General features: G+C 47.4%; 1 protein-coding gene across 1 annotated transcript in view; it reads right to left on the bottom strand.

The window, feature by feature from the left end:
• Window positions 1-26,902, bottom strand: part of DNAH1 (dynein axonemal heavy chain 1) — a 124,977-nt gene that overhangs the window by 88,873 nt on the left and 9,202 nt on the right. Inside the window, exons 6-20 of the mRNA XM_075005859.1 lie at window positions 26,031-26,192; window positions 25,348-25,600; window positions 20,858-21,015; window positions 19,127-19,338; window positions 17,336-17,634; window positions 16,497-16,647; window positions 15,868-16,061; window positions 14,628-14,853; window positions 13,771-13,890; window positions 12,518-12,600; window positions 11,751-11,892; window positions 10,149-10,304; window positions 7,873-8,071; window positions 6,365-6,618; window positions 5,366-5,578 (exon numbers count right to left, since the gene is read on the bottom strand). Coding sequence (XP_074861960.1) covers window positions 5,366-5,578; window positions 6,365-6,618; window positions 7,873-8,071; window positions 10,149-10,304; window positions 11,751-11,892; window positions 12,518-12,600; window positions 13,771-13,890; window positions 14,628-14,853; window positions 15,868-16,061; window positions 16,497-16,647; window positions 17,336-17,634; window positions 19,127-19,338; window positions 20,858-21,015; window positions 25,348-25,600; window positions 26,031-26,192 — 2,822 coding nt within the window. The remainder of the gene's footprint in view (window positions 1-5,365; window positions 5,579-6,364; window positions 6,619-7,872; window positions 8,072-10,148; window positions 10,305-11,750; window positions 11,893-12,517; window positions 12,601-13,770; window positions 13,891-14,627; window positions 14,854-15,867; window positions 16,062-16,496; window positions 16,648-17,335; window positions 17,635-19,126; window positions 19,339-20,857; window positions 21,016-25,347; window positions 25,601-26,030; window positions 26,193-26,902) is intronic.

Below are 26,902 nucleotides of genomic sequence, written 5' to 3'. Positions count from 1 at the left end.
CAGGGTTTTGCCTACAACAAAACCCACAGGACCGGGGGCAAACGGCAGAGCACAGTGGACAGGCGGCTGGCAGGAGCAAGTAGTGGGTGGCTGGTAAGAGAAGCAGTAGGCAGCTGGCAGGAGCGACCAGCCAGCAGGAGAAGCAGCAGGTGGCCAGCAGGGCAACTGGCAGGAGCAGGCAGACAGTAGGACGGCGGGCAGGAGCAACCGGCAGGCGGCTGGTGGGGCAGCTGGCAGGGACAAGCAGAGTGCCGGACCAGCACAAAGGTGGCATTGCCTCAGGCTCCATGAGGGAATGCATCCGGTGTTGGGTCAGGGCCTGCGTGGACTGGACAGAGTTGTAAGTGGGGCATCTGAAGGGGGTACGGAGAACGTTTGGGTGTGTGGATTGGATCCCTACAGTACTGGACTGGTGAGTCTGAGAAGCAAAGGACACTGCTCAAGTCATTAGAGCTGGGACAGTTACTTGAGGGTTGGTTATGAACTCTGGGTGTGGTATTTTCCCAAGCTTATGCCATGTGACTTCTCTGCCTCTTTCATTCGAAGTTTCTTTTTTACACTCAGACTCTGTGCTTGCGAGTGGGGAAGCATTGCCTCTCTGAGGAGCCTGGGGTCTGTGAATTTTCCAGGGTACTGGGTAGGGGCTCAAGCTGGTTCTATGTGAGATGGATGAAAAGGAACCCCTAGATGCTGAACCTGGCCCTGGTTGCTGCCGACTCCTTCCGGCAGAAGGGTTACAGTTAAAATGTGCTTAGACTTTATGAAATGCTTGTAAATTGGTACATGTATTAATCCTACTTACAGGCTACGTCTACACGTGAAGCCAACATCGAAATAGGCTATTTCGATGCATAACGTCTACACGTCCTCCAGGGCTGGCAACGTCGATGTTCAACTTCGACGTTGCGCAGCACCACATCGAAATAGGCGCTGCGAGGGAACGTCTACATGCCAAAGTAGCACACATCGAAATAAGGGTGCCAGGCACAGCTGCAGACAGGGTCACAGGGCGGACTCAACAGCAAGCCGCTCCCTTAAAGGGCCCCTCCCAGACACAGTTGCACTAAACAGCACAAGATCCACAGAGCCGACAACTGGTTGCAGACCCTGTGCCTGCAGCATGGATCCCCAGCTGCCGCAGCAGCAGCCAGAAGCCCTGGGCTAAGGGCTGCTGCCCACGGTGACCATAGAGCCCCGCAGGGGCTGGAGAGAGAGCGTCTCTCAACCCCTCAGCTGATGGCCGCCATGGAGGACCCGGCAATTTCGACGTTGCGGGACGCGGATCGTCTACACGGTCCCTACTTCAACGTTGAACGTCGAAGTAGGGCGCTATTCCGATCCCCTCATGAGGTTAGCGACTTCGACTTCTTGCCGCCTAACGTCGAAGTTAACTTCGAAATAGCGCCCAACACGTGTAGCCGCGACGGGCGCTATTTCGAAGTTAGTGCCGCTACTTCGAAGTAGCGTGCACGTGTAGACACAGCTACAATGTCCATATGCCAGGCTGTAAAGGCAATAGATGAGTGTTCGCTATGCAGCTGTAAAATGTTTGGTGAGTTACATAGTTCAGAGGAAACAAAAAGAAATTTCATTAGTGCTTAATGCCTGTGAAAGATATTATCTCTTGCCCACCAGGCGGGACTATCAAAACTAAATGGGCCATTATGGAACATCAGAGTACAAAGGCTTTGCAAATTGCCCTCCCACAGGCTATGTGCAAAGGGACTTGTCCCATCCACTTGAATTCGGGAAGAAGGAAACAAAGATCGCCAACATGACATTTTTTCACCTCCTTTGCTGCTTGGACTGTCACAGGACTGGAGTTAGGAAACAGAAGCAGAGACCCCCAGAATCAACCTGGGGTAGCACTAAAAGACATTCTGCACTGACAGATTGCTACTTCTTTGTCACCCTCTGAAACCATAGACTGGAACTCACTGCTGTATATTTTTTCCTGCTTTATCCTGTAAATAACTCTTTCGTGAATGACTCCTTAGTTTACTGTAGATTTTGTCTTTGGTGTAAGATCTGATCTGAAGTACAAATTGACCTGGGATAAATGACTGGTCTCTTGGGATTGGAAGCAGCCTTTGGTGTATGGCAACCAGCTGTCTCTGAGATTTATCTTGCTCCTCAGGCCAGCTGAGTGGAACACCCAAAGGGACCGTCTGTGGCCTTTGATAAGGCTTAGAGCTCTTCAGGCATTCCCATTTGTTACTGGGTTGACGAAATGTAAATACAGATGATAGCACCAGTTTGGGATGTCTGCCCTGCTTTTTGACATTCTGTCCAGGGTCTGGCACTGATCAGTTGTGAACCACTCCAGACAGTCTGACAAGTACACCTGGTAACAACTGAGCTGATCAACCCTTAGATCATCTCAGTGCTACAAGGCCATCTTCCCCACTTTCAGACTGCTTTCGTTACATCAGAGAAAGGAAGACTATGTGGAAAAGTTTTGCTATCTCGGCAGAAAAGTCAGTGCAATCACTCTGTGGAAGCCTGGATTTTAATGACAGGAATAAAAGGCAAAAAATAAGAACAGCAGCCAGGAACAAAAACACACACAAGCTGTGTCTACACGTGCACGCTACTTCGAAGTAGCGACACTAACTTCGAAATAGCGCCCGTTGTGGCTACACGCGTCGAGCGCTATTTCGAAGTTAACTTCGACGTTAGGCGGCGAGAAGTCGAAGTCGCTAACCTCATGAGGGGATCGGAATAGCGCCCTACTTCGACGTTCATCGTCGAAGTAGGGACCGTGTAGACGATCCGCGTCCCGCAACGTCGAAATTGGCGGGTCCTCCATGGCGGCCATCAGCTGGGGGGTTGAGAGACGCTCTCTCTCCAGCCCCTGCGGGGCTCTATGGTCACCGTGGGCAGCAGCCCTTAGCCCAGGGCTTCTGGCTGCTGCTGCGGCAGCTGGGGATCCATGCTGCAGGCACAGGGTCTGCAACCAGTTGTCGGCTCTGTGTATCTTGTGTTGTTTAGTGCAACTGTGTCTGGAAGGGGCCCTTTAAGGGAGCGGCTTGCTGTTGAGTCCACCCTGTGACCTTGTCTGCAGCTGTGCCTGGCACCCTTATTTTGATGTGTGCTACTTTGGCGTGTAGACGTACCCTCGCAGCGCCTATTTCGATGTGGTGCCGCACAACGTCGAAGTTGAACATCGACGTTGCCAGCCCTGGAGGACGTGTAGACGTTATTCATCGAAATAGCCTATTTCGATGTTGCTACATCGAAATAAGCTATTTCGATGTTGGCTTCACGTGTAGACGTAGCCACAGTGTCACAGCCAAAACACAAACAATAAACAGCCAGATCCCTGCACTACCTGCTTCCATAATGTGCTTCTCTTAGCCAAGCACAGCAGATGTGACATACCTCTACCCAATCACACAAAGGCTGGTAAGTTCCCATAAACAAAATGAAACCATTACAATAATCAACCAGCGACAATGGTGTCACTCCCATATTTTACAGAGCACTTGACAAACATTAGCTAATTAGGATTTTTTTCCTGCTTCCATCTGCAACTAACCACCCAAGTTGGGTATGATCCCTGCTAGGAGCTCAGAACTCTTTTCTACCCGTAACCAGCAAAGTACGTAAGAAAGTGCCTCACTTTAAGCATTTATGTGGAGCACCAAAGTTCAGTGGAATGCCTCATTTGCTAATCAAAGTGAAGCATGTGCTTCAAGTGCTTAGCAGATCAAGACAGAAATGAACAACATGGTGCAGAATCAAGCCCTTAGCATGCAGTTTGATTGTGGTAGGACTAGGCAAAGTGCTATCTACTATGCAGGTCACCAGAACTATTTCTGGGGAGAACTACACCTCACCTAGAACCTTGGCCCCATTCTTCAATGTGTGCTGCCATTAACTGCAACAAAATCAGGATTTCACCTCTGCTGCTTGTGGGAACAGGCCCTTGGTTTGGCATGTGGGGCTGTTACTGGACGAGGGAGGTAACCTGGCGATAGATGATGTGAGAAAGGCTGAAGTACTCAATGCCTTCTTTGCCTCAGTCTTCACGGACAAGGTCAGCTACCAGATTACAGCACTAGGCAATGCAATATGGGAAGCAGGTGGGCAGCCCTCGGTGATGAAAGAACAGGCTAAGAGCTATTTAAAAAACTAGATGCACACAAATCCATGAGTCCAGACTGAATGCACCCAAGGGTACCGAGAGAACTGGCAGATGTCATGGCACAGCCTTTGGCTATTATCTTTGAAAACTTGTGGAGATCGGGAGAGGTCCCAGATGATTGGAAATAGCCAAATGTAGTGCCCATCTCCAAAAAGGAAAGAAGGATGAACCCAGGGAACTAGAGACCAGTCAGATTTACCTCAGTCCCAAGAAAAATCATGGAGGGGATCCTCAAGGAATCCGTTTTGAAACACTTGGGAGAGGGCAAAGTGACCAAGAGTAGTCAATATGGATTCACCAAGGGCAAGTCATGCCTGACCGATTCGATTAGCTTCCATGATGAGGTAACTGGCTCTGTGGACATGGGGAAGTCATTGGATGTGCTATACCTTGACTTTAGTAAAGCTTTTGATACAGTCTCCCACAACATTCTTACCCATAAGTTAAGGAAGTATGGATTGGATACATGGACTGCAAAATGGATAAAAAACTGGCTAGATGGTCAGGCCCAAAATGTAGCTATTAATGGCTCAATGTCTGGTTGATGGTCAGTTTCAAGTGGGGTGCCCCAAGGATCAGTTCTAGACCAGTATTGTTCAACGTCTTTATTAATGACCTGGGTGAGGGGTCATGCAGGGCTCGCCTCAGCAAATTAGCAGATGACACTAAGCTAGGGGGGCAGGTAGATATGTTGGAGGGTAGGGATAGGGTCCAGAGTGACCTAGATAAATTGGAGGATTGGGCCAAAAGAAGTCTGATGGAGAGAGGCTGTTCTCAGTAATGACTGATGGCAGAACAAGGAGCAATGGTCTAAAGTTACAGAGGGGGAGGGGGAGTGGCTATTAGGGGAAAACTATTTCACTAGGAGGGTGGTGAAGCACTGAAATGCATTACCGAGAGAGGTGGTGGAATCTCCATCCCGAGAGGAGACAAAGTCCTGGCTGGGATGATTTAGTTAGGGTTGATCCTGCTTCAGGCAGGGGGCTGGACTAGATGACCTCCTAAGGTCCCTTCCAGCCCTAGGATTGTATGATTCTATGATTTAGTTGTTCCTTTAACTAAAGTAGAAGCAGCATCAGAACATCTCTGGCTCTCTGACCATAGATGTACTGAGAATATCTACGTATCATCCAGTTTCTTAGCTGCAACTGCATATTTCATCAATTCCAACAGCCCAATCCCTCCTTTGAGCACACAGCAGCTGATGTAAATTGGTACCTGTGTCATCTTCAGCTTGTTTTCCCAGGTGTTCATCCTGTCCTCAAAGGGCTTCTTGTATGGTGAGAAGGACATGCTTTGAGTCATGACAATGTGATCATCAAGGAGCTGAGAGGCTTCATCAGGGCTCTTCAGAATGTACGTTTCTGTGTCTTTATATGGCAGCACATTAAACAGGATGGAGACCCATTCACTCTCCATCTTATCAAGTGCCTGGGAAACAGAGAGAAACAATTTAACTGTAGGTCTCAATATATGGACATTGCATGATGCTGTCTTCCAGTTACAGGTCTCTGAAATACCACCATATAAAACCTAAGCGAGGGGCTGTGAAAGGTGCTTGTCTCCACACTGGAAACTGCTGCCACCTAGTTAATCCACAGAACAGTCAGCTGCAGCACAGATTTCAGCTGCCCTGTCCAGACAAAGATTCTGAAGGACCAGGCTCAAAGACACAGAATAGTGTCATTTCTATACCCAGTGATGCCACGGCACCTCCACTGAGTCTGGCAACAGAGCACCATTAGACACAGCAGTAATGATGGCTTTTGCTGTAGGGATATCTGTCGTCTGGGACCTCAGCTCACCAGGACATTCACAAAACAGAATGATATCCACTCTTAGTGCCTTTCAGTCCTTACCGTCGCAGGCCCTATTTGAACTTGTGAGCGGAAGGTGAAAGGCTCTGTATCTATACAATCAATGAATCCCCTGAGCCATCCAGTTCCCTCCCATTTCCATAAAAACAAGCATGGTGGCTGATTCACCATACCATTGACTAATCTTCCAGACGCATACACAAAGGGTGTGTCCAATCATGTGAGGACACCAACATTCTCAGCCACTTTCTGCTTTTCCCTGGGATTTCAGAAATGCTCAGAATGAATTTTAATGCCCATGACAGCATGGAGCTCTCAGAAGAAAAGTTTTCATCTGGAGGCAACTTTGGGGCCCGAACTAGGACACTGAAAGGAGACCCTCATTAGATGCACTCCTCACATTCTCAATGGAGAACTCCTTGCCCGCTATCTCAGCTATTTTGGCAATGCTGTCAATGTGGTCCAGCAGCTTCATCTCCAGACAGCGAGAAAATGTCAGATTAGCCTTGGGCTTAATATTGATGTTGATCTCCTTGGAAAGCATCTCCCAGTGCCGGTTCCGCATGCCAGGATTGCGCAGGCCCTGAATCAGGGGGATATATGGTCTGAATTCCTCAATCCTGCCCCGAATTTCCACAGCCACATCCTGGCACGCTTAAAGGAGAAGGGGGTGGGGAAAAAAAGAGAGAGAGACAACAACCATAACAATGAGATGATGGCTGGAGGCCACTGCCTCCCAGAGTTGGATTCTGCACAGTGCGAGTTAGGGTGCTGTGCTTTCCAATAAGGCAAAAACCGAGCGAGCAGCAGGACAAGGAGCATTGGGGAACTGAAGCTTGCATTGAGGAGGGTGCTCCTGGGTGACCGTAAAGTTGCTCCTGCCTCAAAGCAGGAGTACAGCCGAAAAGGGAAGAGCATAGCCACGTGCTACATCTGCATGTTGGAAGCTACAGGTTAGCCCACATCTTCTCAGACACAACTATTCACTCTTCAGACTGTGCCCTCTTCTAGTACCTTTAAAGTAAGGCACTGAACAGGCAAAGGCCATGCCATTTAGTAGCACTTCTGTTTAGTATGTCTGCTATACCCAAGGCTTCACTTTAATTGCAGCCAAGTGTGGCCTCTGGTTGCACTTGCAAAAGATGTGCAGCAGCCTTGCAGTCCTTGCTGTGTGTCACACGAGGACTGGCAGCCTTATGGCTGTACTGGATATTGTACTAGATCCTGGAGGAGCAGCCGAATGAAAAGAAAGATCAAAAGCAGGTCTTCTCATTGTTTCTACTCACCCTGTGATTCACACTCATTCAAACAGCCACTCACCACCTCCTCCACTGGGGATGATTCACTGCGTTGCTCAGGGGACAGATCAGGTTAAAAATCTCCCGTGGTAGAATATATTTTACTCTAACCCAACTGGAAGAGAGTTTTAGAACTACTGCTAAAGACAGGTGGGATGCATCTTTGAGAATCCTGGAATGGGATATGGGGAAATTTACCTACATATTGAAACCTCGTGTCATTTTTGTGCGGCAGACGTTCACTTGAAGCAAAAACAGCAGGAACTCCTGCAGCACCTTCTAGACTCACATATTTTTTTGGAGCACAAGCTTTTGTAGGCAAAGACTCATTTCATCAGATATATCTGATGAAGGGGGTCTTTGCCCGCGAAAGCTTATGCTCCAAAACATCTGTTAGTCTAGAAGGTGCCACAGGACTTCTCGTTGTTTTTGCAGATACAGACTAACATGGCTCCCCCTCTGATACTTGTCACTTGAAGCAGTCTGACGCAGCCCGGCATACGAGCACCCAGAATACCTATGGATTAACCTGCTAAATCACAGAAATTAGGTCGTCCCACTCCTCATAGCCTTGTGTGCTGGGATGCACAAACCAAACTCTGCCCCTTACCTTGTACATCCTTGAACTGCTTCACACACTTGTGCATCGTCTTAAAGGATTCATTGACATTTTTTTCTAGCTGTTCGGCATCAATTTCATTGAGGGGGTCATTCATCCAGCTCTCAGACCAGCGCATCCAGTCTGATGCTGTGGTCCAAAGATCCCAGTACGGCTGGAATTCCTTAACCATCCTGGATAGCTTATCATACTTTGTGAAAAAGAAGAAGAGTATTAATGAACAATGGGTGTATTTTTCTCCAGCAATGTCTCACACTTTATAGAACCACCTTGCCCTGGCAAAAGGGCACAATCCTACTTGGAGGTTCTGAATAAGCCAGGGGAATGCGCATAGTCCAACGTCCTTCAAGACGGTTTATTAGGCTCCCCCTCCACACTGCTAGCCAAAAGAGACAGGCGTAGGGCCATAGCGTCACTTCCAGCTTCCAGCCCAAAGCATAACTTACTCTTACTAATCAGCCATGAAACAATACCGAATTGTAGATAAAGACAAGACAACCGCAGAAAAAGTTTCATCTTGGCATACATGGGCACAACTCCATTTAACTTCAATCCAAGTTAAAACCATGACTTTGTTTATTCCTATGATATTTAGTGCCCGTTCTCAAAGGAGGGAGCACCAGGAATGCTAACCAAAATGCAGGCATTCCACTTGCACCCTGTGACCGGCCCCCACCAGTGACAAGGTGCCCTAGTGGGCAGGCCCGCTTGCCAGGGCCTGGGGTATGGGTCTTCAGCCCCACCTGGGAGGCTGTTGGATAAGTTCGGGGCATGGCCCTGAGAACCAAGTTCCCCCCTGGCGGGAAAGGGGTTCCCTGGGAGGGGCTTCCCCTGCTTTGTGCCTGGGGGAGGGTCCTGAGACCGTACCCTCCGGCGGCTGATGGGGTGGCAGCTCTGGCTCGGGCCCTGCTGCCTCAGAGCCAGCTCCTGCCTCTTGGCTGGTCAGCCCCAGACTGGGCTGACTTCTCTCCCTTTATACCCCTCCAGGCCTGACACTGGCTGCAGGCAAACTGGGGTGGGGCTGGTTGGGCCAACAGGCCCTGTTTAACCCCTACCCTGCCTGGCCTTCCTCTCACACTCTTACTCACCCGCAGAAGCCCATATCTAAGAACATAAGAACGACCATACTAGGTCACACCAAGGGTCCATCTAGCCCACCGTCCTGTCTTCCAGCAGTGGTCAATGGCAGATGCCCCAGAGGGAGTGAACAGAACAGGTAATCATCACTGAGTGATGCCTCTCCTATCACCCACTTCCTGTCGTCCATTTGTGCATGCAAACAGCCTGACGAGCAGTTAGCTGATCTCCCTCTGTAAATGCTCTGTTATCACATCCGTTAATAGGAGACTTTTTGTGACTGTAATGGACCCACACACATAGTGAGAATGTACCTGTTAGAGCCACAGGTGCAACTTGAGTCCTTCACGGTAAAGAAGAAAATTGCCTGCTAACTGTTGAAAGGTAACACACAGGAATGACGGAAAATAAGCCCACTCAATAGCCATAAAGGAAAGAGAGAGAAAATGTGCTGGGGCATTTATGAGCAGTTAGAGTCTCTAGCGTCATGTCCTTAAGACAACACTCTGCCTTCCAAACCCACCATCTCACTTTCCTGTACACCTGACTCTTAGCCACGATTGACACACAGACTCCCAGAACACTAGACCTGGAAGGGACCTCAAGAAGTCATCCGCCCTCACGGCAGGACCAAGCACCATCTAGATCATCCCTGGTAGATATTTACCTAACCTGGTTGCAGGTAAAATGTATTCGCAGCCTCTCACCCCCCAGTATTCTGTGCAGCGACTCCCCCGCTGCAACGAATGGAACTAATTGCTGCATCATGAACTGTCCCATCTCTATGAGCCAAACCTCCCATACACCTGGATAAAACTGCTCCACATGCTCTTGATCTAGGAGCATGGACAGACAGAGCTGGGCCACAGAAGTGGCTATAAAACACCCTACGGACTTGCTCAGACACCATCTCTTCTTGGACCAGCTCTTCCACAACGTAGGTGAGATAAGCAGAAGAGCATTGAAGTGGAGGGACCACCAGAATGTCCTCCCTAGTCAACAGAAGGCCTGGGGGATAAGCCAAAATGGTGGAGGACTAAAGAAACTGTTTAATCCTACAGGTGGAATATTACCTAGGGGATTTATTTAATTTGTTTGTATTACAGTAGCACACAAAGGCCCTGGTCAGGACTAGACCCCTGTTGTTTTTATAGGGTCTAATGCAACGGAACCTCTGATCTGACACTTACGTTAGTGACCGGTAATCCAAATATCCGCTCCCTGTTGTTGTAAAGCTGTGCCATCTGCTGAGACTCCTTCAACTGCTTCTTGACCCTTCTCGCTTCATTTGCTATCTCGTGTGCTCGGGTCAGGTCCACATGGACAGAAAATCCAGCCACGACCAGCTGGAAAAGAAAAGGCAAGTGCAGAATGTGGAACACTAGATTCGGCTTTACTGCTCACTCTTCGTTGTTCTCCAGCATGTAGAGAACTGAACAACTCTCACTAAAGTCCATTTTACATCTCATGTTCTCCCTCCCCTATTCTAATTCCAGCTCTTCTCAGGCCCCGGAGAAGGTGTTGTTGAAGATAAGCCCTCATCAAGATCAGCTCACAGAAAGAACAAATGTGGGCACTGCCAGCCTCTTCCTCTTGCAATCAATTGCCACCCACCTAGAGTAAGGGCTGTCAATCCACACCCACGTTTATCTGTACTGAGCTGCACCACCAGCCATGTGGAACCACAGAAATTAACACGAAAGATCTACTAAGTCATATTGTCCATCTCCCACAAATGTTCACAATATTATATTCTCCAGGGTCCTACCCAGTCTTTTTCGTTCCTTAATAAAGCGTCAGGGTCTCCTGTCACTTCTTTTGGTAGGCTAGTCCACAGCCAACCAGTCCTCACGGTTAGCAGGTTCTTCGTACTTTTTCAGTCCCTACCCTTCGTGACACCCATCTGGGGATCATCTTTGAAATATGTTGGATGGTGATTAGAGCTGGCCCAAAAATAAGGGGTTTTTCCCATGGAAAATTTCAAGTGTTTGGTGGAAGATTAACTCCAAAATATGTCGATTTTGAACCACTGCCATTGCCCTGGTTCAGGCTCCCCATGATCTCAGTCTCCTCCCTAGGCTGGGTTCCCTGTCCAGACTAGACATCTTAGGGGGCACCCTAGTCTTCCCAAGGGGGCTGACAGCCACTGTGGGCCCCAGGGCAGGGTTTTGGGCAGAAGAGGCGGGGCCTCAGGCAGTCAGCCCTACGCCAGACTGTGGCGCACCCCCGTCCCAGCCCTCAGAGCTCTCCGGAGCAGCGGTCCAGTGGCAATTCAAAGGCAGCTGGAGCTCTGGCTGCCATAGCAGTGGCAGTTGGGAGTTCCGGACCCCTTTGAAGCACCAGACACAGTGCAGCTACCCCTCCTTGCCTCCCCATCAGTGGACTTGAGTCCTCACTGTGGGAGAGGAGAGGCGGTGTATCACGGTAGTGACATGCTCATGGTGCATCATGGGAGACTGAAGTCTAGCTGGGAGCTCAACCCACAGCAAGCATGAGGTAGTCAAACTATAACTCCCCGAGGCAACACAGCAGCATTTCAGAATCAAAATATCTGTGCAGAGAGCTCAGTTTCTCAAAAAAACCATCCATGGAATTCAAACACCTCAAGCAAAAGTAATTACATAAATCCCCCTCTCCCACTGCCCCAATTTCTCCTCCAAAAGCAGCTTTGAGAACCCTGCTGAATTGCAAACGTTTCTGAAGATTCCCTAGCTAACAAACAGCAACAATTTCAAGTCTTTATGATGAGGCTTGGCTTCGGGCAGCCTCCCCTAGCATTGGGTCACCCGTACCTGCAGCCCATCCAGCCGTTCCAGGAAGTTGTTCTGATCCATGAGCTGAATTTTGCGGAACCTCTCTTCATCTTCCAGGTGCTGCTGCCGAATCGTCTCCATCTGCGTGGCGATCTTCAGAGGCCAGTTACTTGCAGCCCATCTGAGCTCAGATGAAAGGAGAATGCAAACTTAAGGCATATGATTGGAATGACAACAAAGCTAAGGATTAGATCACTAGATCAGAAGGCTCAGTGGTGACAGAAACATGCAGGATTTCAAAGTATATTTTTTGTGCTCTACTATTTGACATGTAGTGACTGTGACTAAACCGGTCACTTACAAGAGGTTAAGAAACGAGAGGTATTTTTTTGAAAAAGAGAAATCCAGTGTATTAGTAGATGATGAGTGGATTGCTAATCAGTTTCAAGAAGTCCAGTGGGGATCACATTTCTCACAATCTGCCTGCACAGGACCTAGCAAGATCAGGTCCCAATCGTGGGTGTGACTTTACATTGCTATTGTTATAGAAATACTAAAAATAAAATAAAAATAAGCTGGCAGGTACGGTCTTCTGTTTGTTCAAGAGGTCAGTCATGCCAAGCTGGCCTCCCACACAGGCCAGGAGGCAGTGTGAACCTGCACACCTTTGTGCACTCAATTGCTGACTCAGGCACTCAATGCACAGCTAACAGGAAAAGTGCTGAAGCACCTGGTATATAAATCAAGCCCTGAAGAATGGTGATTACCACAGAACAGGCTGCTTTGGCAGTAAGAGAAATGCTCACTTGTCATTGAAATCCTCTTGCGTAAGGTTGTAAAGGAACTCCTCCATAACCTCATAATCTTCCATGACCTTACTTATCAGTTCCTACATAGGCACACACAGAGAGAAAAAGATCACACTCTCTAAATCACATGTCCTGAATATGTTGGATTGTCTCGCAGGACACATGCCACATTTACACAAAAACACTTGGTGAAGGCCATCATCACACACCCTTACCACAAAAAAGAGGACTTCTGCATCACCTAAGCAGTGGGTTTGAGTGTCCAGCCACTTCCCCTGTGAGTGATCCTCAGACTACATATATGAAAGGGAGTATGACCTAACAGGTAGGACACTGGTCAAGGAACTGGGAAGCCCAGCTCTTTTCCAGGCTTTGGCACTGGCCTCCTGAATGACCCTGGGCAGGTCACTTCATCATTCAGTGCTTCTGTTTCCCTGTTTATAAAAGTGGGATGATACATTCCCCTTTGTAATGTGCTTTGAGCTCTACAGGTGAAAAACTCTGTCTAATCGCTTGGTGGGATTACTGCCAAATTAATTATAACATGAATATACTGCACCAGTACAATTTAGGAGGAACATCATGGAATCCTCTGGAGTTAACATCAGAGAGAGGAAAATCATGACAATATTTTTAATGGTTTGAAAGTTTGTAATTAGTTTTCTGAAGACAGAGTAAGTCGAGATTCAATATCTGAGCAGAATTATTGAATGGATAGCCAAGTACTAGAAAGGATCTACAGCACACATTAAGGACAACAGGTTCAAATGCCTCTGCAAATTTCCCTTGCCCAGACATTGGCATGCAACATAACCTGCCTTTGCACATACCAGTCTGGTAGCTAGGCATCCGACTACACAATTTGCGTAGACTCACTGGTTTTATACACACACGGCCAGTTGCTTAAATGACACTGGGGTGAAATTTCATATAATCTGAAATGTAGATCTAAGGGCTTGGCAGCTACAAAGCCTGTGAGCACTATGCAAACTCTCAAAGCTTCACAACAGCTGGGATCAGGCAAGGTCTCCCAGGCAACAACACAGGTAATTGGACTGACTGGCCAGATCTCAGTTGTTCAAACTGGGATTAAGTTAAAGAAGCTGAACCAGATTCTTCAATGAGCTATTGTCCCAGGAAATGTCCGAATAGTGAGACATCTGCTTCCAACATTACATCCACTCTACTCCCAAGTTTTTATGCTGTGGATCTCTTGGGCAACTTGTTTTGATGAGAAAAGCATGCCTTACTTCCTGCACTTTCAGCTGTTCAGGGACTCCCTTCATCCACTCCCGCAGCTCAGCCAGCTCCTCAATGCTGTTTGGTTTTTCATACATTTTCCGGCTGATGGCTTTGAATACTTCACAGATCTGCAGGAGGACACAGAGAATGTGTATATGTGCACTCGCTGAAGAGAGAGGCAGCTGTAGCCTGCTCTAGTGGGCTATGAGGTTTCATTCCTATAGGGTCCTTTAATCAGTGGGCTACAGTAGAGGCTTAAGAACTGGTTCTCGGAGAACTCACAACTCCCTGTAGCATTACAGCAATAATGTGTACAAAGTACTTCTGTAAAAAATCAAGGCACCGCTCTCTAGTATGCCGGACTCCACCGTGAGTAACAAACATGGTGGTGAGCCGCTCTAAGGGTGGTCTGAAAACTACAGATATGCTGTATTATTTTAGTTCTTCCTGTTAGTAGCTCTTCAGAACTTGCCTCGCACACGTAAGTGTTTGTATGTTCTAATTAACCTCCTCAGCTCCCTGCAGGAACTGGCAGCCAGGTGGACAATTTTACATCCATGAGCATAACTATTTAGGAGTCAGTAGAGAGCCACTAATATTTCCATGCCAATAGCTGTAGCTTTCTTGCACTGAATTTATGATGAGTGCAGGCACTCGAATTTAGCTCACTCTTCACATCTGCCTTCTAGCCTTTTTTCATTGGCTCCTGCCCCGACTCCTGCCAATGCAATCCTTCCAACGCAAGCTGAAAAAACACCCTCCTGAGCCTGGTCCAGATTGCTAATTTTGGCCACGATTAAATCCCAGATTTCCTGCAGTGATGACACCTGAAGTGCAAGACAAGACATAAAAGTGTGAAACTTACACTTTCCACCTGCAGGTGAAGGTTCTTAGCCAGCAGGTCCAACATGGAGGTGGCGAGGGCTTTGCGCTTTTTGGACAGATTTTGCTTGACGCCTTCGACGCTGACGTGGAAAGGACCAATGATGATGGAGCTTGGCAGAGTGCTGTCCAGCATCTCCTTTTCGGACAAGTGCAGGTTTACTATTGTTCTCACATCTTGGGCAGAGGGGCATTGGGCTTGGTACTCTCTGCAACCGGAAATATAATCAAAAACGAACCAACCCCTAATGCACAGCACATGAGAACACTCATCCTTCCCTTCCACAAACATACACATTAACATTACTGTCATTAGCCCACTGTCTAAAAGTTCAAGAAATGAAATTAACAACAGGTCCGTTCGCTATCTTTTTTTAAAGTCACACGTTTCCTTGAATTTACATATTTTAGAACCACGGAATGACATACACTCCCTGCCTCTGAGAGTTTACAATCTGAGCTAGAGATGACATCACACATTAAACCAACAGACAGCTGTTCAAGGAAGGAGTGAGAAGCAGCAGAAAGGAGCAGTTCTTGGGAGAAGTAACAGAGAGGAAGCCGTGCTAGTCTATACACTATCAAAACAAAAATCAGTCAACTAGCACTTTAAAGACTAGCAAAATAGTCTATTTTGCTAGTCTTTAAAGTGCTACTTGACTGCTTTTTCTTGGGAGAAGAGTTTTAATGCTCAGTTTAAAGACTGGCGAGGACAGGGGGCCTGAAAAGGAGGTGAAAGTAACTGAAGCAAAAGGATGGCTGAGGTGTGGGTGTGGGTTTTAGCAGTGGGACCATTAAGACTACTACTTCCTATCCCCTGTGATCAACCTGAATAGGTCGGCAACACTAACCCGTTTTGAAAAGGGAGGAGTAGTTTTATAAGCAATCAGATCAGAAGGGAGTTTGACAGTTGTTAGGGGCAAACAGGAATTCTTCACCACCAATGTACAGCTTGGAACCATTAGCTGTTTTGCCTTCCTCTGGAAGCATCAGTTATTGGCTACTTCTGGAGACTGGAACTCAAGCATCAGCGTTCAGATTTGGTAAAGATAATCCCTTGTACCTGTCTGCCGAAGTACATCCCAGATGCTTTTGAGACAGCAGAACAGCAAATACACAGACACACTCAAGCAAGGATATATGAGATGGGGACGTACTGCAGTCTTAAGCTTCTAAGGAACATGAAAGTCCTGTGTGTGGTGTTTCTTTCTGCCATTACTTACTTTAGAAATGAATGGATGTCGTTGTTATTCAGCTCTAGCTGGTTCTCATACTTCTTGGCATAGGCTTGGAGGGGGATCACTGCCTTGCGGATGGCAGATCGGATAGCGTCACGCAGTGCTTCTACCATGGGCTCGTGTAGACCCACCGACTCCAGCAATGGTGTGCCCCTAATAAACATGTTCTCCAGTACAAACTGGAAGAGTGCAAAGGGAGAGGTCATCCAAATGAGCAGGGACCACCCTGTTGCTTCTCAGTCTCCAGAAGGGGAATAGGTTTTACAGCATGAAGAATTCACATTCTCCACAATGTATGGCCACGTAAGATGGATCGTACAATCACCATCAAGAGGGATGGCTCCTCTAGAAGGTTATGACAACCATCCTTCTCCATTGCACTTCATTCATCCGACCCCATGCCCAATACAAAGATAAACATAGAGGAAAGGTGGGAGGACCTTGGAGGACAAAAGCCTCTCTCAACAGGGAGAAAAAAAGATATTCCAAAGGGACTTTCCCCAACAAGTTTAAGGCAGTAAGTCTACATGCCACTTCCCTTCAGGACTCTACCCTCCCCAGCTGGCATACATTCCGAGCCTGCAGGTTACTTAGTCTCTGGCATACAAACGCACCGTCTCCAGTTGTGGTATGGTGTGGGTTGCCAGAATTCCCTTGTCAAACAGAGAAATGAGGGAGGTCTCAAAGTTCTCCAGAGGCGTGCTGAAGTGAACCCCGCTGCTATCTAAGATCAGATCAACTACGAAGAGAGGATTCTTTCGTGGCCTGAAAGGGAAGACATGGGCTATTTGTTGTGTGGTGGTTTGTAGAAAGAATGGCTCCCCTATCACTGTTGTTACCTTGCATATTTACATCCTAACCATGAAACTGACCAGCTGTGTGACCTTATTTGCTTTGGCAGGCTGTAAAATGGAGCTAGTGGTACTTGCTTTTCACCTGGGGGTACTGAGAGACTTCACTAGCTAACATTAGTAAGGCACAACAGAAGTATTGGAGGGAGGGAAGAGCTCAGTGGTTTGAGCGTTGGCCTGCTAAATCTGGGGTTGTGAGCTCAATCCTTGAGGAGGCCATTTAGGGATTGGGGCAAACAAATGTCAGGGATGGTGCTTGATCCTTCCAAGAGGGCAGGGGACTGGACAGGAGTACCCCCTTCCAGTTCTAGGAAATGTGTATCTCCAATTATATTATTATTTAAGTATTGAACTAGACCCTGGCCTCCAACAAGGCCTGCACTAACACAACAGCTGGGGATTAGCCCACAGCCCCAGGGTATGTGCCGGAGACTTGTCAAGAAGGAGGGATGGAACTGGGGAGCTCTTCATTGCAAGAAGCATCCTGAAACCTCGCCCCAAATGCAAAGTTTTGCTGTAAAAATGGATTGCAATTATAAGTACAAAGAGGTCACCACTCTTCCCTGCTCCACTGTTCTCCTCCCAGCCTGACCCCTCCTCACTTGTATGGGCTGTTGATGAGGTCCTCTCCCCAGTCCATATCTTCAGAGCAATTCAGGACACTGCAGCAAGCATCCAGCAAAAGCTGAGTGAAGCTGACCAGTGAGTCCTGGACCAGGAAGCGCACAGAGTCTTGCAAGTTGAACTTGATGAGCTCCATCAGCTTATGCAGCTTGGACATCTGGTAAACACCCCAGTTGGACTGATTCAGATTGTACCACCCTTTACCAATCTCCCTCAGACTGCTCTTCACGGCTATCTTTAGAGTGTTGATCCAGGTGTCCTTGAGAAACATTTGAACCTAGAACAAAGAAACATACAGTGAAGGAGTTTCTCCTCAGAAGACTGATGTGAAGGCAGTCGGGCCATTATTGACCACTGGCAGGGACCACAAACGCCCAGTCCAGTACCAATCTGCTGAGAAAAAAGTCGTGCCCCCTCTGATCCTTTTCTGTAGGCCAACAATCCTCATATTTATGCATCTATACCCAACATGCTTTCTATTTAGTTCTTTAACAAATGGCCATAAACAGGCCTGAGGCTGAGATAACATCAAAGCTGTGCTTCTCCATCTCACTGAAGCTTCTGCTTTCCTTTCCTGCTGTCATAAATTAAACCGTATGGGACCATTATGATCATCTAATCTGACATCTTCCATAACACAGGCCACAGAACTTCCCTGAAATACTTCTTCTTTAAACTAGAGCATGTCTTTTAGAGAAACATCCACTGATGGAGAATCCACCACAACTTACCTGAGACGGAGCCCTCCCCAGCTTGTAAGCACAGCTTATGTTCTTTGTTCCTATGTGTATGACTTTTCACTTGGCCATCTGAAAACACATTGCTTGCTTGCGCCTAGGTGACCAAGCAATCCAGATTACACTGGATCAGTCTGCTTCATTTTCACCCCACTCTCCTCATTTTCAGTTTACTATTCTCGATTGTATTATACAGATCAGTATCATAAGATAAGTTTCACTTCCCCCAAAACTCTCTGTAAAATATGACTGAGAATAGACGGAGACAAATCTGTCTTCCATTAGAACTGATGAATGTTATGAGAAAGAACTCAGAGCAGCAGACTTCTGCAAAGCTTTGAGTCATTAAAATGCTACAAGGAGTTAAACTTGTTCCAGGGACTTCTGCTGTTTGCGTGTAGAAATCGGAGTTCAGCTTGGACAAAGGGAGACAGCAGTTTCTAATTGATAGCGTACAGGAGTGAGGGTCAGGAGAGTTGGGACCTTATATACCCTCTGCCTGTTCAAATGAAACTCTCTTTTCCTTGCGGTTTTCTATCCCGGATGGTGCAGCCTTGGAAAAGTCTCTCAGCTTCTTTGTGCCTCAGCTTTCCATACATAAAAGGTGGATTAAGCAGCCTTGTACACAGTGTATGAAAATCCTCTGGTGAAAGATAAGAGCCTTATAAGGGTTTATAGTTTTGCTCTATTTGTTGCTACTAACGAAAGCTTTTTCACTGAATTAGGCAAGAACTCAGAGGAATTCTATTGTTTCATTATCCCTGTGGTTAAGGAAATCAGCCTTTTTAGCGGAATCAAAGCTCTGGTTCCTGAAACCCTAGGGGGAGAAGGAATAACAATAGTACTGGAAATTTCTGGGTGCTTGAATAAGCCTTTACCATGCAGATTTTGCCCCATGTTCTCTAAAAAAGCTTTGTCCAGTTGCAATAAAACCCTGATTGCTAAGATCTGTCTGGCTTGGTTGGCATATGCTAAATGCCCTGTAGATTGTTCTATATCTCGCCTAAATGTTCTCTCCCTGCCCTTCCTTACCTGGGTGAAGGTCTGCGTCTGAATCTGTTCAAACTCTTCCAGGCGGCCGTACTTAGATAAGGTGGAATGGAACAGAGACATGGCTGCAGCTTTGTTGCACTCATCCCGTACCTGTGATAAGGCCAGGATGACTTCTGGCCTGGTCAGGAGTGAGACGAAAATAAAAGACGCCCGTTGCTCACTAAATGGATAGTCTGGGATTTGGACCAGGCCTGCCAGCAAAAAGGAGGGATTGTTTTAATAGGAAGAGCGTTTGCAATCCCTTTTTAGGTTGGGTCAAGTTCCTTGGGATCTGGCTGGGGATCAAGGCCTAGTGGGCACCACTGCAACCCCTGACTGCCAAGTGGGCTGTAAAGAGGACAGCCTGGGCCCACTCACGCAACTGGGCTTTGATCTAAAGCTGTCTGGAATACTGCAGTCTGGCAACCAAGGCTGCTTAAGGCTGTCCTCCCTGGACCTCGTCCCTCTGATTTCTCCATGCCCCTTGGTCAGCTTAGTCCAAGGCTTTCCCCAGTGGGGAAACCCAAACCAAAATAAAGAACAGGGTATTACCAATGACCCAGGTCCACAGGATCCTCCCCTCACTGACTGTCTCTGGGGTGCACCTTCCCTTCAAGCAGGGAATGCCCCTTTGGGCTGCTGTGTCACAGCCATTAGGGTTCCCTCTGTTTTGCACTGCAGTTGCCAGAGCTGTAGGGTAGCTCATTTCCAGCGCTGCCTCTCAAAAGAGCTAATTCCCCGCCTTTTAAGTCCTCCAGAAGATGGAACATTTGCAACAGGTGTGGCAGGACTAGCTGAGTCCAAAATAATCCTTTAACTCCATGTTGCCCATTATGAGGTTTGTATGTCTCACCATAGGTTGGGCCAAACATATGGCTTGATCCCACAACGCTTTACTCATGTGAGTAAAACCTATATCCCTAAGTCCCAACAGACAGGAAATGTTCTGCCTGTTCGAAGCTGAATGATAGGGCTGGTCTTGGCACCAAAGGTTCCTCTTCCCCGTTAACAAACATCTGCCCTGTTCCTGCACAGAAATGGGCTCCTGATCCAGGGACAGATCTGTCTTTCTGGTTCATAGGTCCTCCTTCCTGAGGTCCTTTTTGGTATGCGTGAATGGGTCAGGATGGGGCCATGTCCCGGAATGGGATGGGGCAGAAGCCAGCACAAAGAAGAAATGAAGATTCTGCACGTGCCTGAAAAATGTAAGACTTCCTCACCAGTGTACCCCCCAAGTGGAATGAATTTTGTTATGTGCACCGAGGCAGGTGCAGATGTGCTCTGCCAATAAAAACACATGCTGCCCACAGTCGATGGCAATGGGTGCTCGGCTCACCATGGGATTCTCTCCTGGGCTGCCTCCCAAGTGCTCAGCTTGCAGAGAACACTGTTCCTCCCTCCCCGCCTACACCCACTTTTCAGTAACTGTTCATAAAGCTGGACGGCCCACAGGAAGTCTCAGCCTGTGCAATCTCACTCAAAAGGCAAGGCCAAATTCTGTCCTTGGATAGGCATATGCAGTTCAAGGAACTTATCTAACCCCCTAGTGTAAATGAGCTCTCCATGTATGCACCTGCTTTGGCTGTCTCCTTGTCCCCCAGAATAATTGGCAAACCTACCATCTTGTATATCCTGTTGCATTAAAAATCTTAACCAAGGTGTGTTTGAAGGTCTCCCACAAGGATTCTTGCAACCCAGCTGGACCCCAACTTTCTCCACCAGATCCCATACCTCTCTCTGGCACTTTCTCCTCCTCTTTCTCTGGCAGGGTGACATACGAAAACGTATGGGGCTTCGATGTGATGACTCTGTCAAAGATGATCTTGTTCATGGTGCGTTCATAGTCTAGGCTCACCTCCTTTTCCAGGCATTGCAGACAGTTCAACACACTGATTATGATTACAAAATGAATGAACATTGACCACTCAGATCTGCACAGCTGTACCAATCCTCAAAGGCCTTACCCCCAGTTTAGTTCTCTTGGGTTCACTTACACTTAGCTTGCTCGCTAAAAAGATCTGAATTAGATTAGCTGAGCTATGAAGGTCCAGGAACAGAGCAGAAGATGATGCTACGGGTCTGAGAATCATTGGTACAGGTTGAACCTCTCTAATCAGGAACACTCTCAGCTAGCAAGACCCATAAACCAGTATGATTTTAGTTAGATGGATGACTACTTACCATGGTTGCGGCCAAGGTTCCCATGGTCCCATAAAGTTTGCTTCCAGCTCCAAGTCCTGGCTCTCAGTGTTCTGTGCTATTATTTACCTCTAATTTACCCCTAAATGTCTTCTAAGAGCCCAGTAAGCACCGGGATCATTGGTAATGCTGCTAGACAATACTGACCTCCCAAGGTCTGGCAGATTTTGGTAAACTCAGACAGCTGGTAGGTAAGGTCCCATGGGAAGCTAAACTGAGGGGAAAAACGGCTGAGGAGAGTTGGCAGTTTTTCAAAGGGACATTATTAAGGGCCCAAAAGCAAGCTACCCCGCTGCATAGGAAAGGTAGAAAACATGGCAAAAGACCGCCTTGGCTTAACCAGGAGATCTTGCATGATCTCAAAATGAAAAAGGAATCGTATAAGAAATGGAAACTAGGACAAATTACAAAGGACGAATATAGGCAAACAACACGAGCATGCAGGAGCAAGATTAGAAAGGCTAAGGCACAAAATCAGCTCAAACTAGCTACAAGCATAAAGGGAAACAAGAAGGCTTTTTACAAATACATTGGTAACAAGAGGAAGACCAAGGAGAGGGTAGGGCCATTGGTCAGTGAGGAGGGAGAAACAGTAACAGGGAATTTGGAAATGGCAGAGGTGTTTAATGATTTCTTTGTTTCGGTCTTCACAGAAAAATCTGAAGGAATGCCTGACATAGAGAATGCTAGTGAAAAAGGGGTAGGTTTAGAAGTTGAAATAAGAAAAGAACAAATTAAAATTTACTTAGAAAAATTAGATGTCTGCAAATCACGAGGGACTGATGAAATGCATCCTAGAATCCTCAAGGAGCTGATAGAAGAGGTACCTGAGCCTTTAGCAATCATTTTTGGAAAATCGTGGGAGACGGGAGAGATTCCAGAAGACTGGAAAAGGGCAAATATAGTACCCATTTATAAAAAGGGGAACAAGAATAACCCAGGAAACTACAGGCCAGTCAGCTTAAGTTCTGTGCCAGGAAAGATAATGGAGCAGGTAATTAAAGAAATCATCTGCAAGCATTGGAAGGTGGTAAGGTGATAGGGAACAGCCAGCATGGGTTTGTTAAAAACAGATCATGTCAAACCAATCTAATAGCTTTCTTTGATAGAATAACGAGCCTTGTGGATAAGGGAGAAGCAGTGGATGTGGTATACCTAGACTTCAGTAAAGCATTTGACACGTTCTCACATAATATACTTATCAATAAACTACGCAAATACAACTTAGATGGGGCTACTATAAGGTGGGTGAACAACTGGCTGGATAACCGTACCCAGAGCGTAGTTATTAATGGCTTTCAATCCTGCTGGAAAAGCATAACTAGTGGGATTCCACAGGCATCTGTTTTAGGACCGGTTCTGTTCAATATCTTCATTAACGATTTAGATATTGACATAGAAAGTACACTTATTAAGTTTGCAGATGATACCAAGCTGGGAGGGGTTGCAACTTCTTTGGAGGACAGGGTCATAATTCAAAAGGATCTGGATAAACTGGAGAAATGGGCTGAGGCAAACAGGATGAAGTTTAATAAGGACAAATGCAAAGTGCTCCACTTAGGAAGGAACAATCAGTGTCACACATACAGAATGGGAAAGGACTGCCTAGGAATGACTACAGCAGAAAAGGATCTGGGGGTTATAGTGGACCACAGGCTAAATATGAGTCAACAGTGTGATGCTGTGGCAAAAAAAGCAAACGTGATTCTAGGACACATTAATAGGTGTGTTGTGAACAAGACACAAGAAGTCATTCTCCCGCTCTACTCTGTGCTGGTTAGGCCTCAGCTGGAGTATTGTATCCAGTTCTGGGCACTGCAGTTCAGGAAGGATGTGGAGAAATCGGAGAGGGTCCAGAGGAGAGCAACGAGAATGATCAAAGGTCTAGAGAACATGACCTATGAAGAAAGGCTGAAAGAATTGGGCTTGTTTAGTTTGGAAAAGAGAAGATTGAGAGGGGACATGACAGCAGTTTTCAGGTATCTAAAAGGGTGTCATAAGGCAGAGGAAGGGAACTTCTTCTTCCTTGCCTCTGAGGATAGAACAAGAGGCAATGGACTTAAACTGCAGCAGGGGAGGTTCAGGTTGGACATTAGGAAAAAGTTCCTAACTGTCAGGGTGATCAAACACTGGAACGAATTGCCAAGGGAGGTGGTAGAATCTCCATCACTGGAGATATTTAAGAAGAGGTTAGATAGATGGCTTTCAGGGATGGTCTAGAAAGTGCTTGGTCCTGCCATGAGGGCAGGGGGCTGGACTTGATGGCCTCTCGAGGTCCCTTCCAGTCCTACTCTCCTATGATTCTCTCATTCGGCACCAGTCAGGTCCCAAGGGTGCCAGGTTAGAGCAGCTGAACCTGCAGAGAGTTGTATATAGCCACAGGATGAAGGAGTGACACTGCAAACTTGCTCCACCCAAGGGGATGGGATGTAAATCTGAGAGAGGATCAGGCTGGAAGTCATGACTTGCACTCCTTTTTCTCTCTCTGCCTTGCCATCCAGTTACTAAGCTGTCTCCTTATCATTCTGTTCTGCTTGTACTGCTAGCAGCTGATGAGGATCATCATATCTGAATGACTGGTACAGAACAAAGTGGCAGGGAAATAAAGTATGGACTGGAGGGATGTGAGGAGAAAAGTAATGGAAAGGCGGAAGAGAGACAGCCTATGGGGCTGGAGAAAGCTGTTCATAAACAGAGACTTTACCTACCAATCTCAGCTGCAGCTAGATTACACAGCCACCTCTTTCTGAAGGGGGTTTAAGCGGTGGGTCATTCCAAGGGACCAAAGGCAATACCATGACTAGTGGGTGATTCAGCAAGCCCAGGGACTTCAAAACTTTTCCCTTGCCTAGGCTGCATCTCAGCAAAGAAACTGTCTTAGGCTACGTCTACATTAGCCCCAAACTTCGAAATGGCCACGCAAATGGCCATTTCGAAGTTTACTAATGAAGCGCTGAAATGCATATTCAGCGCTTCATTAGCATGCGAGCGGCCGCGCCACTTCGAAATTGACGCACCTCGCCACCACGTGGCTTGTCCCGACTGGGCTCTTTTTCGAAAGGACCCCGCCTACTTTGAAGTCCCCTTATTCCCAGGAGCAGATGGGAATAAGGGGACTTGGAATTAGGCAGGGTCCTTTAGAAAAGGAGCCCCGTCTGGACGAGCTGCGCGGCGGCGAGGTGCGTCAATTTCGAAGTGCTGCAGCCGCCCGCATGCTAATGAAGCGCTGAATATGCATTTCAGCGCTTCATTAGTAAACTTCGAAATGGCCACTTGCGTGGCCATTTCGAAGTTTGGGGCTAGTGTAGACATGGCCTTAGACAGCAGCATTGACAATCACCATGGGCCCAGGGGCAAAGTGGGAGGGGGGCCTGACTCCCTGCTCCTGGAAGGGGTGGGACCAAGGGTGAAAGGGGTGGGGCTTAGGGCAGTCAGCTCTGCTCCCGCTCTCCCCATGCTCCCTCAGAGCTGCACACAGAATGGTAGCACAGTGCTCTGCAGTGTTTCAAAGGGGCCTGAATCTCCATCACTGCAACTTGGGCAGCGGCAGTAAGAGGTTGGAGTGCCAGGCCTCTCTGAAATGCCGGGCTTGGGGACAACTGCCCCCTTTGCCATCCTGCCTTAGGGACCCCTCTCCTCATTTGTCCCCAAGCTGCTCCTTCCCTCATCTATTTGATTTCACATGCTCCCTTTCTTTTAACCTCTTTCTTTTCATGTGATGAGCAGCCACACAGGGAGCTGGTGTTAGACAGCTGGACAGCTCTTTGTCAGCCAGCAGGAAGCAGTTAAAGAGCTGGTGATCCAGAGACTCACGTGGAAACCACTGACAACCCGTGTTGTGGAAGCTGCTTCCAGTGCCTGTAACTGAAAGCGTGCCGTTTCCATCTCAAGCATTAGACAAGGCTATGCTGTACCACTAGAGACATCCAGGACAATACACTAAAACACAGCCATTGTCTGAGGCTTTCAATAAGCCTGATCCAGCCTCTCCTCCACTCCCCCCCCGCCCCCGGGCCCCTCACCTCATCTCCTTTCTCAGGTGCGAAGTGCTCATTGCCAGCTGCTTCATTCTAGCCAGGCTCTTCTCATCAATGCTCCGCAGCCCATCCACAGGCATGCAGTCCACATACAGATTGTACCGCAACAGTGCCTGAGTTTTCTTTCGCAGGGCACTGGCAGACACCACTCGCTGAGCAAACACACGGGGATCTTCTGCGAGAAACAGCAGACAGATTCGTGGTACCCAGTACTGACAGGGCAGAAGAGGGGCTCTCCCTGGGAGCAAAGAAGGAGAGATATGAGTAACACATCCAAAGCTCTTCATGAAGGGATCGATAGCGACTACGGAAAGCAAATTCCCTATTTATTGTAGCCACTAGGTTGACTGCACAATCGGGGTCAGGCAGACGGGGGAATGGCAGCACAAGAGGCTGACAAATGAGGGATCAGAGTTCAGGTCTGGGTTGGCGGTGGCTGGGTGCTGGAGTGGTAGCATCCTCAACTGCTGCAAATGATGTGCACTTCAAATACCCCTGCAACACCCCCCAAATGGCACTGGTTCCAGGAGGAGTGATGTCCAGCCCTCCTCAATGGTGGGAAGAAGAGGGGACAAGTCTTACCATAATGCAGGACCACGGTGGAGGAAAAGGAAGCAAATGGGAAAATTAGCATCTCCCATCCCTTCACGAACCCAGTCTGAACACACCTTCTGAAGTCACTCCTCCGTTTAGGATAGGCTTCCCTTCTCCATCACGCACCAGTCCCCGCTCATTTGTCTTATGGACCAAGTACAGTTTTGTCTCCTGGTCGTAATCCAGGACGCCAACGCTGACCCACTTGTAGATCAGCTCCTGGCTTTTGGGATCCTCTGAGGGAAGATATAATCATTACAAGTCACAGGAGTGAAAGGCCTGCTAGCTGCACAGAAACTTTTTAAAAACACCATTACAGAGGCTCACATGATATGTATACCACAAATAAAAAAAATCTGCTCAATTGCAGCAGCAATTTAAAGAGAAGCTAAGACAATATTAAAACTCATTAGGAAAGGGATAGATAACGAGAAAGAAAACATCACAATGCCACTATAGATAGTCCTGATACACCCACACCTTGAATATGGTGTTCAGTTCTGGTTGCCCCACCTCAAAAAGACAACATCAGAATTGGGAGCAGCACATGGTATGGAAACAAAAATCATTAGGGATATGGAACAGCTCATATGTGAGGAGAGATTAAAAAGCCTGGGACTGTTCAGTTTAGAAAAGGGATGATTAAGCAGGGGTATGATAGAGGACCATAAGATCAGGAAGGGTGTGGAGAAAGCGAATAAGGAAGTGTTATTTACCCCTTCATGTAACACCAGACCTAGGGTCACTGAGTGAATTTAAAAGGCAACAGATTTAAAACAGATATAAGGAAATACTTCCCACAATGCACAGTCAATCTGTGGGACTCATTATCAGGGCATGCTGGGAAGGCCAAAAATATAACTAGGTCAAAAAAGACTTAGAAAAGTTCATGGAGGACAGACCACGAGCCAACCTGGTCATAAATATAGCCCTATGTTCTGGGTGT

The sequence above is a fragment of the Carettochelys insculpta genome, chromosome 11 (assembly GCF_033958435.1).
Source record: "Carettochelys insculpta isolate YL-2023 chromosome 11, ASM3395843v1, whole genome shotgun sequence".
Taxonomy (NCBI): domain Eukaryota; kingdom Metazoa; phylum Chordata; order Testudines; family Carettochelyidae; genus Carettochelys; species Carettochelys insculpta.
The sequence above is the reverse complement of the archived record's forward strand: the minus strand, read 5'-3'. Positions and strand labels throughout refer to the sequence as shown.